Source organism: Acomys minous (assembly GCF_964271855.1).
Source record: "Acomys minous genome assembly, chromosome: 9".
Lineage (NCBI taxonomy): Eukaryota > Metazoa > Chordata > Mammalia > Rodentia > Muridae > Acomys > Acomys minous.
This window is the reverse complement of record NC_140490.1, coordinates 7,203,459-7,220,462: the sequence shown is the minus strand read 5'-3', so window position 1 is coordinate 7,220,462 and position 17,004 is coordinate 7,203,459. Positions and strand designations below refer to the sequence as shown.

Genomic DNA, 17,004 nt, shown 5'->3' with positions numbered 1-17,004 from the left:
GCTTCCCCCTTTGTTTATTCAGGCAGGGTCTCTCGCTGAATCTGAAGCTCACCAATCAGGCTAAGCAACATCTAAATAACACCTCTAGCCTAGAAGAACTGGAAACTGTGAGAGGTTTTTGGTTGTGGTGCTTTTCACTAGAAGCTTTGACAACCTTGGTTACTCTTGCAATCCAAGGTCGTAGCGCGCCATGCCTGAAAATTGAACTACAATTCCCAGAATGCATTGTTAATCTCTCGGGGACTGCTGGGAAGTGTGGCAGAAGTTGGGTTTTGTGGTTCCTCTCCCCCTTCCCCCATTACAGTTACTGCTCCAGTCGTTGGGATTAAATTACGTTTCCCAGAGTGCATTTTTAGGAGGTTTCTGGGAGGAGTGGCAGAAACATCAGTCCCACGGGGAAGGAATACAAGAAATCATTTGAACTTGAGCATTTGGAGTTTCCAAGGGTTTGCAGACCGTTGGGGCATAGAAGGCACCTTGAAAAAACTCAAAGTGAGTACTGTGAAATGAAACCTGTTCTAAGTGCAGCCAGGATGTAGTGCGGAGCCATAATCAAAACTTTGCAGACGCTCTCGGTTACAGAGTTTGACAGTTTTAATTTAAGCCTTTCCAATCTCGAGAAACCGGACCATTTTGCACTCAACATTGAGTAACTATGATTATTTTCTGAAATATTTTTGAAGAGTTATTTAAAAGAAACCTCCAATTTCTCACCTTTTCTCTTAATTTTTGAAGTAGCGGTGTGATCTTTTAGAAGTAAACCATAACGCTTTTTATAAAACCCAGGGCGCCGAGACCGTGAAGTCTGCATCACGGTGGCTCCTCAGCTTTGCATTTTCGCAGCGCATCGAAGTCCACAGTGGAGTGGATGTTCCCCGGGCCCCCGTGAAGATTCGAGATGAACGCTTTGACGTTCTTTATGCCCTGTAAATCATTCCTCCTGGAAAGACGAACAGGACGGGAAGTGTGTGTGTGTGTGTGTGTGTGTGTGTGTGTGTGTGTGTGTGTGTGTGTGTGTGTGTGTGTTGTGTGTGTGTATGTGTGTGGTGTGTATGTGACAGAAGTTCATAAGAATCCTACCTTGCCAGTTATTAGGCCACGATGATCTGCAGTTGGCTAATGTTAACTTGGTAGCAGATGTTGGCCCAGACACCAGCAGCCGAACAGTGGGGTCACACAGAGTAATGAGCAGTTAAAGCCACAGATGTAACTCTTGAGTTCCCACCGCCCAAGAAGCTCACCAGAGGAATTCCAGTAGCTAGAAACATCTCCTTCAGCGGATAGTCCCAGAAACAACTGTTTTTGAGAGATAGTCTTGCATTTTAAAAACGAATATGTGCATAGGCTTAAATTTTTGAAGATAGTTTATAGTCTTTCCTAATGAGGCAAAACAGTCCCCCATGAGTCAGTCTGAGGCCGGCCTATCTCAAGAATAAATAAATGAAATTTAAAACCAGGAGGAATAAATAAGTACATTTTAGTCAGGGCTGGGAAGATGGCTCAGTGGGTCAATTGCTTTCTGAGTTTGATCTCCCTGAACCCATGTAAAGCTGGGTGCAATAACACAGATCTGCAACTCCCTGGAAGCTCACAGGCTAGCCAGCCTGGTGTACACAGTGGCGAACAGCAGAAACAGTCTCTCTCAAAATAAGATGGAGGGTGAGGACCAACACCTGAGGATGTCCTCTGACTTGTACACATGTCCTGTGGCACACACACACACACACACACACACACACACACACACACACACACACGCAGTCACACAGACATGCATTACATACACATCCATCATCCACACACATGCAGCCACATACTTAGGTGACACACACACACACACACACACACACACACACACGTGAGTAAAAATGAAATTGCATGTGTTCCTTTCAACCTTCATCATTTTCTCCTTAAACTAGCCACTGCCTATAGTTTGGTCTCTATACTTCTAGTCATTTGAAAACTATAAATGCCTAACCATATATAATCCCAGCATTCAATAGGTGGCAAGCAGGAGGATCAGTGAGTTCAAGGCCAGCCTGAGTTATGTAAGACCCTCTCAAAAACAAGAAAACAAGCTTCTGGCATGGTGGCACACACCTTTAACCCCAGCACTCAGGAGCAGAGGCAGGCAGATCTCTGTGACTTTGAGGCCAGCCTGATCTACAAAGTAAGTCTAGGACAGCCAGGGAAAGAGAAACCCTGTCTTGAAAAACAAAAACAAACAAAAAACAAACCAAGAAAATAAAAAAGACCCAACAGTAATAAATCCACATAATTGTAGATCAGTAAAGTGTTGTACACTTGTCATCACAGCACTCTGGAATTAGAGGCAGGAGGATTGCCATGAGTTCAAGACCAGCCTGGGCTACCGAGTGATTTTGGAGTCCACCTAAGCTGTTTATCCAATCTCTTCATTATAAATGAATTAGGTAATGGTGACCAGCCAAATATTAGTTGTCTCTTTCACCTGTCTATCTGAAGAAATAATTGGCAAATAAAGCCAGGTATAGTGGCTTATGTGTGTTATCTCAGCACTTGGGGCCTGATATAGGAGCATTGCCTTTGGTTCAAGGCCAGCCTAGGCTACAGTGTGAGTTCTAGGCCATATCCATCTTTTTTTTTTTTTTTTGAGACAACATTTCTCTGTGTAGCCTTGGCTGTCCTGGAATTGTCTTTTTAGACCAGACTGGCCTCGAACTCACAGAGATCTACCTGCCTCTGCCTCCCGAGTGCTGAGATTAAAGGCCTGCACCACCATGCCCAGTTTAGCCAGATCCATCTTTAAAAGTAATAGTAGTAGTAGTAGTAATAATAACGATAATAAATTGATAAAATATACTTATAGTATACAATGTAATATTTTGATATTTTCATATCTTATTATATAAATCAAGCTAATATTATATCTGTCACCTTACATATTTATAGTTGTTCATTGTGGTGCGGGCATTTAAGATATCTTAGTAGTTTTCTTTTTTTTTTTTTTTTTTTTTTTTTTTTGTCTTTTGAGACAGGGTTTCTCTGCGTAGCCTTGGCTGTCCTGGACTCGCTTTGTAGACCAGGCTGGCCTCGAACTCACAGCGATCCGCCTGCCTCTGCCTCCCGAGTGCTGGGACTAAAGGCGTGCGCCACCACGCCCGGCAAAATATCTTAGTAGTTTTCAAGTGTCTTTCCAGTATATATGGTGACCATAAGTGCTACAGATCTGCATGGCCTATGTACCCCATCCAAGTGAAGCCCTTTGACCATCACCTCCCCGTTGCCTTCTGGGCCTTTCCCGCTTAATACTATATTATGAATTACTACACAGATCATTCTAAACTTAGAAGCTACTTATTATTCTATTTAATCATAATTTGTTGGGAGTTGCTGATTAAACCTTGGGCCTGGTGCATATTAGATAAGTAGTCTACAACTGAGCTACATCACAGACATAACATAATTAAACTTATTATTATTATGCATGTGTGATGCTTGCTCGTACAGATGCAAGTATGTCATAGCATTGCTTATGGAGGTCAGTGGACAACTTTGCGGAGTCAGTCTTCTCCTTCAACCAGCGACTCCAGGAATCAAACTCCAGTCATGAGGCTTGTGTAGAAAGTGATTTTAGGGGCTGGAGAGATGGCTCAGAGGGTAAGAGCACTGACTGTTCTTCCACAGGTCCTGAGTTCAATTCCCAGCACCCACTTGGTGGCTCACAACCATCTACAATGTGATCTGATGCCCTCTTCTGTCATGCAGGCAGAGCACTGTATACATAATGAATAAATACATCTAAGAAAGAAAGAAAGAAAGAAAGAAAGAAAGAAAGAAAGAAAGTGCTTTTAGTGAGCTGTGTGTGGTAGCACACGCGTTTAATCCCAGCACTCGGGAGGCAGAGGCACACAGATCTCAAGGGCTAGTCTGGTCTACAGAGTGAGTTCCAGGACAGCCAGGGCTATTTACACAGAGGAACCCTGTCTCAAAAACAAACAAACAAAAAAAAAAAAAAAGAAAAGAAAAAAAGTTTATTTAACACAATAATTATTCCTAAATTAACCTTAAAACATTGGAGCAATGTACATTTCTGAGTTATATATGAGCTAGTAAAGTTGACCTTAAGCACACACCTTGAGATAATTAAAATTACATCTTCAACACCATCCCAGAGCGCTTTGTAACCCACATAGCACATACTGCTTCCTGTGAACATGACTCAGTCTGTGTTTTTGGTTCTTAAGCCACCTTGCATAATATCAGTACTTAATATTTTTGTTGACTCATTTGCTAAATATATTTTACCCTTGCCTAGGTCCTAGAGCGCAACCAAAACTACTCAGGGATTACTCATAGGTGATTCATAATTGTACAATCAGAAGCAGCCTTGAGTTACAAACGTTTCTCCGTAGGCTCGTCCAAGACTGCCTCCCTTGGGCACGGTTAAAAGACTGTTCAACTGCCCTAGTGGTCTTACTTTCTCAGTGGAATTTCTTGACTTTATGAAAGTGACCTTGCACGGCGAAAACAATACATACCGATACACAATTTAATTTTGGTTTTGTTTTTTGAGACAGGGTTTCTCTGTGTAGCCTTGGCTGTTCTGGACTCGCTTTGTAGACCAGGCTGGCCTCGAACTCACAGCGATCCGCCTGCCTCTGACTCCTGAGTGCTGGGATTAAAGGCGTGCACAACCACCGCCCCAATACACAATTTAAATAGAAACTTTGTGTGGGTTTCAGTGCCCGGGCAAGAGCCTGAGGTGCCTACTTAACATACCAAAGCAAACCTGGCCTCCAGGTTCTCCCAGCATCCCTCAGTCCCTACCTGTTACAGGACCCTGCTGTCATACCCCACCCTCTACCCTGAACTTGCCAACACAGAGGCTGGGCTTCCTCTTCCCCAGAGGCTCTTCACTGTATAATCCAGATATTTCGGTTCTCTCTGTCTCTGTCTCTATTTCGCTGTCCGTGCAAATGTATTCTTTCTTCTTCTCTCTGCCCTCCTCGCCAACAATCTCATGGCAGCTCCGCTGACCCCCTCCTGTGAGGTCGGTAAACTCACGGGAAAGCTGCCCCCAGTAAGCATGGCTTTATATACTTTTAATTTGCCTTGAATTGTCTTATTCTGGTGGCAGAGAAAACCTATCACCCGGAAGAGGCACCTGATATCTCTTAGGCTTCTGGGAAAGGATTCTCACGGAATCTAAAGTTGATCATGTCAGGTGGAGAGAAAGATAGGGTAAAAGGCTCGGTCCCCGGTCCCCACGTGTCCAAGAGCAGCTTGGCCCACCGGGCTAGCGGCTCAATTCCTCCCTGCTTTTGGCACCAAGATGGATTTTCTCCTCCGACAAAAATATGTGCCTATCCCCCAAGTAAGTACATAAAGTACTTTATTTATTTATTTATTTATTTATTTATTTATTTTGGTTTTTCGAGACAGGGTCTCTCTGTGTAGCCTTGGCTGTCCTGGACTCACTTTGTAGACCTTTAAAAACAATTTTTTTGTTTTGTTTTTTCTCAATACTTACTAGTTTAGCAGAATAGGTTTCAATTTTGTATATTAGAAAATAAGCATTGGAGCCGGGTGTGGTGGCGCACGTCTTTAATCCCAGCACTCCAGAGGCAGAGGCAGGAGGATCGCTGTGAGTTCAAAGTCAGCCTGGTCTGCAAAGCAAATTTCAGAACGACCTGGGCTATGCAAAGAAACCTTGTCCTTGTCTTTAAAAAAAAAATTTTTTTTTCAGAAAGAAAAACAGAAAATAAACACTGGGAATTTGAGATCCTTTTAGTGATAAAAATGCAGTGAAGGCCAGGGGTGGTTTTCACATCTAAAATCCCAGCACTCAGGAGGTAGAGGTAGGCAGAATTTGAGGCCAGCCAGGGCTACATAGCAAGGCCCTGTCTTAAAACACAAACAACAACCTGGGCGTGGTGGCACAGGCCTGTAATCCCAGCACTTGGGAGACAGAGGCAGGTGGATCGCTGTGAGTCCGAGGCCAGCCTGGTCTACAAAGTGAGTCCAGGACAGCCAAGGCTACACAGAGAGAACCCTGTCTCAGAAAAAAACAAAACAAAACCCACTAACAACAACAACAACAAAACAGTGTCAAAGCCTGTTTACCTGCTTCTTGGTTTTTTTTTTCCCCTGATAATGCAAAATGTTTCTGTTTTGGCTTGAACTATAACTCTCTTGTTGATTTTTCACTTTAAAGTGCATACTATGACTAAAACAAAAACAGCAAAACCAAAACAAAACCACTCTATTTTTCTCTAGGAACCCGAAAATGTCCCTGTACTGTGGAACGTTTTTCAGGAGGAAATCTTTTTGGTGCTGTAGGCTGCTGTCAACCTATGTCACTAAAACACGGTGAGTTCTGACCAACCTGATTATTTTTCTTGTACTAAATACTAAAATGTAAACACTTAAAAACTCCATATTAAGAATTAAATGAGCTGGGCACAGTGGCACAGGCCTGTAATCTCAGCACTCAGGGAGGCAGAGGCAGGTGGGTCTCTGTGAGTTCAAGGCCAGCCTGGTCTACAAAGTGAGTCCAGGATACCCAAGGCTACACAGAGAAACCCTGTCTTGAAACAACAACAACAAACACAAAACAAAGGAATTAAATGTATGAGATAAATATTACACATAATGAGCCAGGTGTGATAGCGCACGCCTTTAATCCCAGCACTCGGGAGGCAGAGGCAGGCTGATCGCTGTGAGTTCGAGGCCAGCCTAGTGTACAAAGCGAGTCCAGGATAGCCAAGGCTACACAGAGAAACCCTGTCTCGAAAAACCAAAAGAAGAAAAATACACATAATGTCCACTGTAAATTATTTACAATTGAAAGCCATTCACTATTAAATTTCCTACATTGTAAATATCTAAAATGTTTCATATTCTGGACTATAAACTCTACTCAAATAAGAGATTGTCCTGTCGGCCAGGAGTGGTACTGCACGCCTGTAATCCCAGCATATAGACGGTGGAGGTCAGAGGATCATTCTCAGCAGCAGAAAGAATCTGAGGCCAGCCCAGGTTAATAAACACTCAAAAAGAAAAAAAGAAGAAAAAAAAAGAAAAGAAAGAAAGAAAGAAAACTTCTTTTGTTATTATCATTGTTACTGTTTTTGTTTTGAAACATGGTCTAACTTATTTTTCATGTGTGTGTACATATTTATGGCAACACATGTGCAGAAGGGTGAAAGCACATATGTATATGAAGTCAGAGGTTGACCAGATGTCCTCCTCAGTCACTTCTCCACCTTACTATTTCTTTTCATTTTTCTTTTTCTTTTCTTTATATATATATATATATTGTTTGAGACAGGGTTTCTCTGTATAGCCTTGGCTGACCTGGACTCGATTTGCAGACCAGGCTGGCCTTGAACTCACAGCGATCCGCCAGCCTCTGCTTCCTGAGTGCTGAGATTAAAGACGTGGGCCACCGCTGCCCAGCTTCTTCTTCTTCTTCTTCTTTTTTTAAGTTTTATGTGTATGAGTATTTGGACTGCATGTGTTTGTGTACTGTGTGTTCAGTGCTCCGAGAAGCCAGAGGGTCAGATCCTCTGGAACTCATAAATGGTTGTGAGCCGCCCTGTGGGTGCTGTGAGGTGGACCCAGGTCCTCTGGAGGAACAGCCAGTAATCCTAACTACAGAGCCTGTTGGGGTCCAAAAGTCAGAAAAACCCCAGGAAGTCACAAGAGTCCAACAAAGAAAGATCTTTATTTGAATTAGGCAGCAAAAACTCACCAGTCAGGAACAACAGCACAGACTAGGGAGCTGACTGCATCTTAGGATGCTCATCCTAGTAAGTGTTTAAGCGGATGACAAAAAATTTACTGTACTCAAGCTGCTACTGATCAATCAGGGCTGTAGGGCAGACTCGGGAGCTGAACTGCGACTCCCCAAGCCAGAATGTTAGAGTTTTCAATCCTGACATCCATAAACATCTGTGCCAAGTTACAGTTAAAATTTCTCACCAATTAATATTTAGGGATAGGCGACTTTCTTAGGACTGTGTTTTGTGGGACACTCATCCTGTTCCCATTGGTGTGGTGGGGCATTCGTGTCTCAACTTGCCAAGCAGGATGTCAGTTGCCCTTGTACATGTCTCTCTGCCAAGCAGGATGTCGGTGGCTCTGGGAGGTCTTGGGAACTTAAACTTTATTTGACCCTTATTCAAAATGGAAGTTTTGTTCAAAATGGCTTCAATTCGGTTCCTCCTTACAAGCCATCTTTTTAGTTCTGCATCTTGTTTTTTGAGATGGAGGTCTCTCGCGGAAGCCAGAGTTCGCTGCCTGGCTAGCCAGCGTGCCCCAGGTGTCCTCTTGTTCCTGCTTTCCCTGACACTGCGATGATAGAGCAGCTTCGCCCGGCTTTTCCTGTGCGAGTGTTAGAGATGCAAGCTTGGGTCTTCGTGATGGTATAGCGAGCACTGTACCAGCTGAGTCATCTCCACATCCCTATTTCGTGTTTGAGGTAGGATCTTGCTATATAGCTCAGGATGGGGGGCTGGAAAGATGGCTCAGCAGTTAAGAGCACTGACTGCTCTTCCAGAGGACCCGGGTTCAATTCCCAGCACCCACATGGCAGCTCACAACTGTCTGTAACTCTAGGATCTGACACCTTCACACAGATATGCATGCAGGCAAAACACTAATGCACGTAAAATAAAAATAAATGAGAGTTTAGTTCAGGATGGCCTTGAACACTTGTCCCTCTGGTCCAGCCTCTCAAGTGCGGACACTGCCTGTGTACTACCCACTCCCAGCTAAGCCTTTGACCTTTTGTTGTGCTATCTTGTTGCATGAAACAATGCTTCACACATAACAGGCACTGAAATATTGTAGATGGATGCATAGGAAGGAAAATGGTAAAGCATCTTTAAAAAAAATCCCACTGGGCTGGGTGGTGGTGGCGCATGCCTTTAATCCCAGCACTTGGGAGGCAGAGGCAGGTGGATCACTGTGAGTTCAAGGCCAGCCTGCTTTGCCCTAATGACTTTTTGTTTGGTTGGTTTTTTGGTTTTTTGAGACAGAGTTTCTCTGTGTAGCCTTGGCTGTCCTGGGCTCACTTTGAAGACCAGGCTGGCCTCAAACTTACAGAGATCAGCCTGCCTCTGCCTCCTGAGTGCTGGGATTAGAGGCGTGCGCCACCACTGCTTGGCTCCTAATGACTTTTAAAAGCAAAAAACTGACGGGACGGTCTTCACCCAGTGGCCTCATGAGACCTGGTGAGATCCAAAAGTTCCCATGTTCTTCTCAGTGAAGGGCTCATTCAGTGTCTTCCTTTCATTATAATACCACAGAAGCCATTATACTGACCGACACTGCTGAAAGTAAGTGATTTTTAAGGACAACTGATTTGTCCTAAAAAAAATTTTAATAGTCATTCATTTAAAAAAATAAGAAAATATTACAGTTATTAATTTTTAAAAACCATCAATAATCCCACTAATCAGAGAAAAATCCATGTTTGGAATTTTGGAATTACCTAAACAGTATTGCATATCAATATACATTGAAAGGAATATAGGTCTACACAGAGCAGGCCATACCTGCTCGTTTGCAGCCTTTTGTTGTTGTGGTTGTGGTCTCTTTAAAGATTTATCTGTTTTCTTTTATGTGAATGTGTGTTTTGCTCTCGTGTGTGTGTGTGTGTGTGTGTGTGTGTGTGTGTGTGTGTGTGGTATGTGTATGTCACATGTACACCTGGCACCTCTGAAGCCAGAAGAGGTGTGGAATCCCTTGGAACTGGAGCTAAAGATGGTTGTGAGCTTCTGTGCTGGTGCTGGGAACCAACTCTGGGTCTTCCACAGGAGCAGCAGGTGCCCTTAACTGCTGAGCCTTTGCTCCAGCTTCCCCCCTTCTATCTCTTTAGAGGGAGGGAGGGTAGGAGGGTGTTGGAGTTATCCTTGCTGTTTCAGGAAACAGAAACACTATTCCGTGTAGCTTAAACTGTGAGTGTTTAAAAAATCCCACTGAGGGGCTGGAGAGATGGCTCAGTGGGTAAGAGCGCCGCCTGCTCTTCTGAAGGTCCTAAATTCAATCCCCAGCAACCACATGGTGGCTCACAGCCATCTGTAATGTGATGTGATGCACTCTTCTAGCCTGCAGATGTACACGCAGGCAGAACACTGTATACATAATAATAAATAAATAAATCTTTTTTAAAAAATCCCACTGGGCCGGGCGGTGGTGGTGCATGCCTTTAATCCCAGCACTTGGGAGGCAGAGGCAGGTGGGTCACTGTGAGTTCAAGGCCAGCCTGGTCTACAAAATGAGGCCAGCACAGTCAAGGCTACACAGAGAAAACAAAAAACAAAAAAAAGTCATTAGGGCAAAACCAAGGCTGTGCTACTCCTAACTCTTTGAAGGCAGCCGTGTTTCTGTTGTTTGTATTTGGTAACTTTGGAGTGACACGTGTGTGTTCTTTGACATACATGGACTCCTTATCCCAGGAGGTGACAGTCACTTAAAAATATCACAAATTCTAAAAGATCGAGTTTCTATTTTTCTTTTTTTCCCCCCTTTGGTTTTTGTTTTGTTTTGTTTTGTTTTTTTTGAGACCATTTCTCTTGTAGTTCTGGCTGTTCTGGACTCACTTTCTAGACCAGGCTGGCCTCGAACTCACAGAGATCCACCTGTCTTTGCCTCCTGAGTGATGGGGTTAAAGGCGTGCGCCACCACAGCCCAGCTGCTATCTTTGTTTTTAAAGAGCTTATTGTAACTCCTTTTACCAATGGTTGAGTCTCCTGACATGGCTACTGTGGTATTTGTTCTTTTGCCGTGTGTTTTCATGTGCTGCCAACTCTGCTTGTTGCTTTCATAGATATTCCTGGATTTTACAGAAAACATCTGTAAAACATGTTTTACACTTACTTGTCAAAATATGGCATAAACTTGAGAGTCTGTTTTAGGGCTTAATCTTTTTGTCCTTCTGTACTGGAATCAAAGCCAGGGCTGTTCGCATGCAAGGAAAGCACTTTGGTACTGAGATACATCCTTAATTTGGTTTGAGGGTTTTGACAGGCCAAGAAATGGTTAATAATTAAGTCCCCAAGATAATATTCATTTAGTCACCACTGGTTCTTAAGGACTCTGATTCTGTTGGTAAAGCTTGTGGACAGACTCCCACCACCCTAAATGACAGTGCTAGAAAAGCCTAGAACTTCATTATCATCTCTTTTTGAGAAACCAGTAAGTTTTCATTCTTTTTCTTTTCTTTCTTTCTTCAGAAAGTTTTCTTAGTCCACATTTTTATTTTGGCTACTGAAAATATTATTGGGGGCTGGAGAGATGGCTCAGGGATTTAAGAGCACTGGCTGCTCTTCCAAAGATCCTGAGTTCATTTCCCAGCAACCACATGGTGGCTCACAACTCTCTGTAGTGAGATCTGGTGCCCTCTTCTGGCCTGTAGGCACATATGCAGGCAAAGCATGTATACGTAATAAATAAATAAATCTTAAAAAAAAAAAAGAAAGAAAATATTATCACTATGAATTTAGCTAGATCAAAAATGGGCTTTCCCAGTGGTCCCTCTAAAGGTACCGCGATTGCTCTCTGCAGCAATACAGCCTGCTGCCATCTTCGGTGCTGAGTCTTCTGTGCTGAGATTTTTACCTTTGGGCTCATTTTCCTTCAGTCCACTGTGTAACAGTGGCAAAGTTCCTTAAGGTTTAATTCAGTAAGTATTTATTGCCCTCAAAGTTCAAGTCAACAAATACTTAGTAAACTAAGCCATCTATCCTGCCAAGAATAGCAGGACCTGTCCTTAAATAGATCACAGACTCCTTGGGAAGACGGACAATGAATAAATGGTGCAGTGGCCCACGGGATAGACGGAGCAGCAGGGCGAAGGCCAGAGTGCAGTGGCCTTGTAGCCACCTCAGCTAGGGAGCAAACCGGGATGAAAATAAATGGAGCTTGGCATGGTGGCACAGACCTGTAACCACTGAGGCAGCGGGACTACAGAGTGAGTTCAAAACCAGCCAGGGCTGGTGAGAAGAGAACAGAGCACCCAGCTCAGTGTGAGGGAGCTTGCCTAGCATGTGCATGTCCCTGGGTGCAGGCCCCAGGTCTGTAATACATACATACACATGTGCACACATGCATAGGTAAAACTGTAGGAGAGTTAAGAATTCCCCCGAGTGAATGTGTGGTTTAGTTATGTTTGGCTATTCGCTTGGGCTGTATCTGGATATGCCGTGGTGTGTGTGGGGCGCTCGGAGGATAGCGTGAGGGGCTGTTCTCTCCTCCTCATGCGGGTTCTGGACACTGAACACCCGTCATCAGGCTTGACAGCAGGTGTTTCTACCGCTGCCGAGTCATCCATCGCACTAGCCTGAGTACAGTCGGTCTTTCAGTGGTTTATTTCCCAAATACAGGTATTTATTTGAATTGAAGGAAGATGATGAAGCCTGCAGGAAAGCGCAGCAGACAGGACTGTTTTACCTCTTTCATGACCTGGATCCTTTGCTACAGGCATCAGCGTCAGGACGTCGATACCTGGTCCCCCGGCTTAGCCGAGTAGGTAAGGTCAAAGTGCACCAGCGGAGTCGGAGAATCTTGGACCACTAGGAGGAATTCAGGTAGTTGCAAAAAAAATATCCTTATGTTTTAGAGTTCAGATTTTCCGCCACGCGTGGTGGCGCACACCTTTAATCCCAGTATTTGGGAAGCAGAGGCAGGTGGATCACTGTGAGTTTGAGGCCAGCCTGGTCTACAAAGTGAGTCCAGGACAGCCAAGGCTACACAGAGAGACCCTGTCTCGAAAAACAAACAAACAAACAAAAAACACCCAGATTTTCCAAACAGCTCTTGAGTCTCAAGCTTATATAACTGTTTCTGCTAGTTAATAACTCATATGGGCTTGGTTGATAGTTACATATTCTCAGTGGTGATATGAACCATGAGCTGTTAAAACAGAGGTTCATGAAGCCGGGCATGGTGGCACACGCCTTTAATCCCAGTGCTCAGGAGGTAGAGGCAGGTGGATCGCTGTGAGTTTGGGGCCAGCCTGGTCTACAAAGTGAGTCTAGTACAGTCAAAGTTACACAGAAAAACCCTGTCTCGAAAAACAAAACAAAACAAAAAAGCCCAGAGATCCATGGAACTGCTGTTCAAGTGGGACAGGCCTGCTGCCCACGTTATAAATGAAATTATATTGTAGCACAGCCACACTCATTCCTTAACATACCATGTCCAGCTGCGTTTATGCTACAATAGCAAGATACACATACAAATATATATAATAAAACTCTAAATAAACTATAAAGTACTTGCTATCTCCTTTTTTTGTTTTTGAGACAGGGTTTCTCTGTGTCACAGGCATTGCTATCTCTTTATAGAGAAGGTTTGCCCAGCCTTGCCATAGGCTAGTGATTTCTAGCCTTAGGGAACTGCAGAGTTGCGTAGTTTAAGATTTGTATCCTAACTTGATTTTGATTAGGTCAAAATTGAATAAAAAATTAATTTTGAGATCTCTTTTAGTACATGCAACTACAGATCTAAGCCTCTGGATTTGGGGGTTTTATTTTGTTTGGCTTGGTTTTGAGACAGGGTTTCTCTGTGTAGCCTTAGCTCTCCTGGACTCGATTTGTAGACTAGGCTAGTCTCAAACTCACAGAGATCCACCTGCCTCTGCCTCCCTGAGTGCTGGGATTAAAGGCATGTGCCACCATCCCCAGTTTTGGGGGTTTTATTTTTGAGACTCAAGTGTGAGTTGAAAATATTTCCTAAAACTGACTGCTGGGGGATGTGATTCAGTGGTAGAAAACTTGGCCAACATATATGAGTGCCTTGGTCAGTTTTCTGTTGCTGTGACAAAACACATAACCGAGGCAACTTACAGAAGAAAGAGTGTATTTGGGCTTACCGTTTCAGAGGAATGCAAGCGTCCTGGCAGGGAGCATGGCAGCTGGCAGGCAGGCATGACGCTGGAGCAGTAGCTGAGAGATTACATCCCGAGAGCAGAAGGCAGAGAACACACTGGAACCAGCATGAGCTTTTGAAACCTCAAAGCCCTACTGCACCCACCCCTTAGCAAGCCCCACCCCTGCCCTGCAGTAACAAGGCCACACCTCCTAATCCTTCCTAAACAGTTCTACCAACTAGGGACTAAGTATAGATCATTGGGACCTACAAGGCCACTTTTTTTTTTTCCTGAAACGAGGTTTCTCTGTGTAGCCTTGGCTGTCCTGGACTCACTTTGTAGACCAGGCTGGCCTCGAACTCACAGCGATCCTCCTGCCTCTGCCTCCCGAGTGCTGGGATTAAAGGTGTGCGCCACCACCGCCCGGCTCAAGGGCCATTCTTATTCAGACCTCCACAATGAGGTTCTTGGATTTCATCCCAGTAGCAGGAAAAAAAAAATCATACAACCATTGAATTGAGGGTAAATACCAATAAAACAGTATCTATGATATACCAAACATGTTGATTCTTGTCATTATTCCTAAACAGCACTGTAAAACAGCTATGTATATGGTTGCGTTGTACTTTGATACTTTAAGCAACCAAGAGATATTAAAGTATTGGCCAAATACTATCATATTTTACATAACAGATTTGAGAACATACAATTTGTGGTATGTGAGAGGCATCCTGTAACAGAATGCTCCTGAGGGAGCAACTGTGTAATCTAAACAGAATTACTTCCCTGGGGCCCTTTCCCCCACCCCCACCCCCCGCAGGACTGTGGCCATGTGACTAAAATCCCAGTCTCACTTTCTCTCTTCTTTTTTGTTGGGTAGAGTTGGAAGGGCTGCTGGGTAAGTTTGGACAGGGTGTACAAAGACTAGAAGACTCTGTGCTGATTGGATGCTCCGGCCCGCAGGAAGCGTGGTTTGCTTTGGATCTAGGGCTGAACGGCCCCTCCTCCACCCACGGTGCGTGCCCCCCCCAAGCAAACCCCCCACCCCACCCCCTACCCCACCCCCACCTCACCCCAACCCCCCATAGGTGCTTTCCTGCTGCTCTCAGACTTTGGGGTTTTGTGAAATACCCTTCCGTGGGAAACTGTACACATACAAACACATTGTCAGCTTTTCTCTTTGAATATGGGTAAAAACACTGTTATCTACGATGGTCACTATGAAGCGTTAGATGGCCTGGAATTTGCTGTATAGCCCACGTTGGCCTCCAGTCCAGTCCTGTGTCAGCCTTGCGTGTGCAGGGCTCACAGGCGTGCACCACCTTACCTGGCTGAAAATCAAAGACACTGTTATGGTTTCTTTCCAAGTGGTGGGCACACACTTGCTTATTTTATTATCCCCCACGCATTTATACATTTTATTTTATTTATTTTTTAATTATTATTTTTTAAAAGATTTCTTTATTTATCATGTATACAGTGCTCTGCCTGCGTGTACCTTTGCAGGCCAGAAGAGGGTGTCAGAACACATTATAGATGGTTGTGAGCCACCACATGGTTCCTGGGACTTGAACTCAGGACCTCCGGAAGAGCAGCTGGTGCTCTTAACCTCTGAGCCATCTCTCCAGCCCCCATTTACACATTTTATATCTTAACTATTTTATAAATGCTTTAAAATTCATGTCTTCAAAACTGGGTATGACAGCATGCAATCCCAGTGCTTGGAAGAGGCAGAGGCCAAGGAATTTGGGGTTCTAGGCCACTTTAGCCTTCCTAGTGATCCCCCTCTCAAAAACACCAAACAAAAGCTTGGCATGGTAGCTCATGCCTGTCACTTGAGAACTGAAAAAGAAGAATCAGCAGTTCAAGGTCATCCTGAGCCTGAGGCCAGCCCGGCTACACAACGCTCTGCCTCAAAAACAAACAAAATCACAGTATCTTTTTTTTTTTTTTTAATAAAAATGTTCCCATGGAGTGGTTCTAGGTCCCCACCCCTGCACTGTACAGTCAGTTGACTCTGGGTTTGTAGGTCCTACCGTGCTTTGCATCTCTCTCCGGTGTCTGGGGTGTAAAGGATGGGTGGGTACTGCCCGTGCAGCAGGCAGACACTCTAAAGAGAGCTTGAAAAATACTGGGCTATACCATTCCCAAACTAACCTCAGAGTCACTTGGTACTTGTTTGTTTATTTATTTATTTTTAATCTTCCAAAATGCAGGTTTGGGGACCCAGAGCAGCTATTCCATGTAATACACACCTTTCTCTCTCTGTCTCTGTCTCTCTCTAGGTAAAAGCTTAGGGACCTATGTAATTTCCCAAATCCCTAGATGAGTCTCGTGGGCAAGTTTGGGAAGCAGTGCTCTGACAGGATAGGCTGCACAGAGGCAACGCCGGACATCTGTCTAATCGCATTCTCTTTTCTAATTTTCTAGCCCCCTTGCCAAAATCTGAAATGGAGGCAGAGCTCGGAGGTTCTTTCATCAAGCTGAGGCAGGCTGTTTTTCAGCTGAACTCGATGGATTCCTCCTTGCTGTTCACGGTAGTCCCGGTCTCTCAGTTCTGTGGAAGTATAATAAGGCTGTGTGCATGGGCAAACAGACATAAGTGTGTGATCTCAGGGTGACACACGGTTCCTCACAGATCACAGACCTCCCTCGACCTTGGCAGAGGGCAGCAGAGTGCTGTGAAAGATTGCTCCCTGTTCCTTGTTTTGCTTTTAGCCGAGCTGTTGGGAAGGTTTGCCTCTTAAGAACATGGCAGCAGGGTCTTCCAGTCCCTATTTAAAAGATTGTATTTTTAGGCTGGACAGTGGTGGCACACACCTTTAATCCCAGCACTTGGGAGGCAGAGGCAGGGGGATCACTGTGAATTTGAGCCCAACCTGGTCTACTAAGCGAGTCCAGGATAGTCAAGGCTACACAGAGAGATCCTGTCTTGAAAACCCAAAACAACAAACAAAATAAAAGATTGTATTTTTAATTGTGTGTGTGCATTTGAGTGTAGGTGTTTGCAGAGGCCAGCAGGGGCACTAGCTTGTCATGAGTGATTGTGAATGGCTGATTACAGGTCATAGGTGCTGGGAACTGAACTCTGGTCCTCTACAAGAGCTGTATGCACTCTTAGCCACTGAGCCATCTCTCTGGGTAAC

At 44.3% G+C, this 17,004-nt stretch overlaps 1 protein-coding gene across 2 annotated transcripts in view; it reads left to right on the top strand.

The window, feature by feature from the left end:
* The first annotated feature begins 340 nt into the window (after window positions 1-340).
* The window catches only part of NUDT13 (nudix hydrolase 13), a 29,831-nt gene continuing 13,167 nt past the window's right edge, over window positions 341-17,004 (top strand). The window contains exons 1-5 of one of the 2 annotated variants that reach the window (XM_084795013.1): window positions 341-492; window positions 6,259-6,351; window positions 12,372-12,517; window positions 14,739-14,873; window positions 16,289-16,395. In XM_084795013.1, the coding sequence (XP_084651139.1) occupies window positions 6,269-6,351; window positions 12,372-12,517; window positions 14,739-14,873; window positions 16,289-16,395 (471 nt within the window). In that variant the 5' untranslated portion in view covers window positions 341-492; window positions 6,259-6,268. The remainder of the gene's footprint in view (window positions 493-6,258; window positions 6,352-12,371; window positions 12,518-14,738; window positions 14,874-16,288; window positions 16,396-17,004) is intronic. The other variant, XM_084795012.1, reaches the window with a different exon arrangement.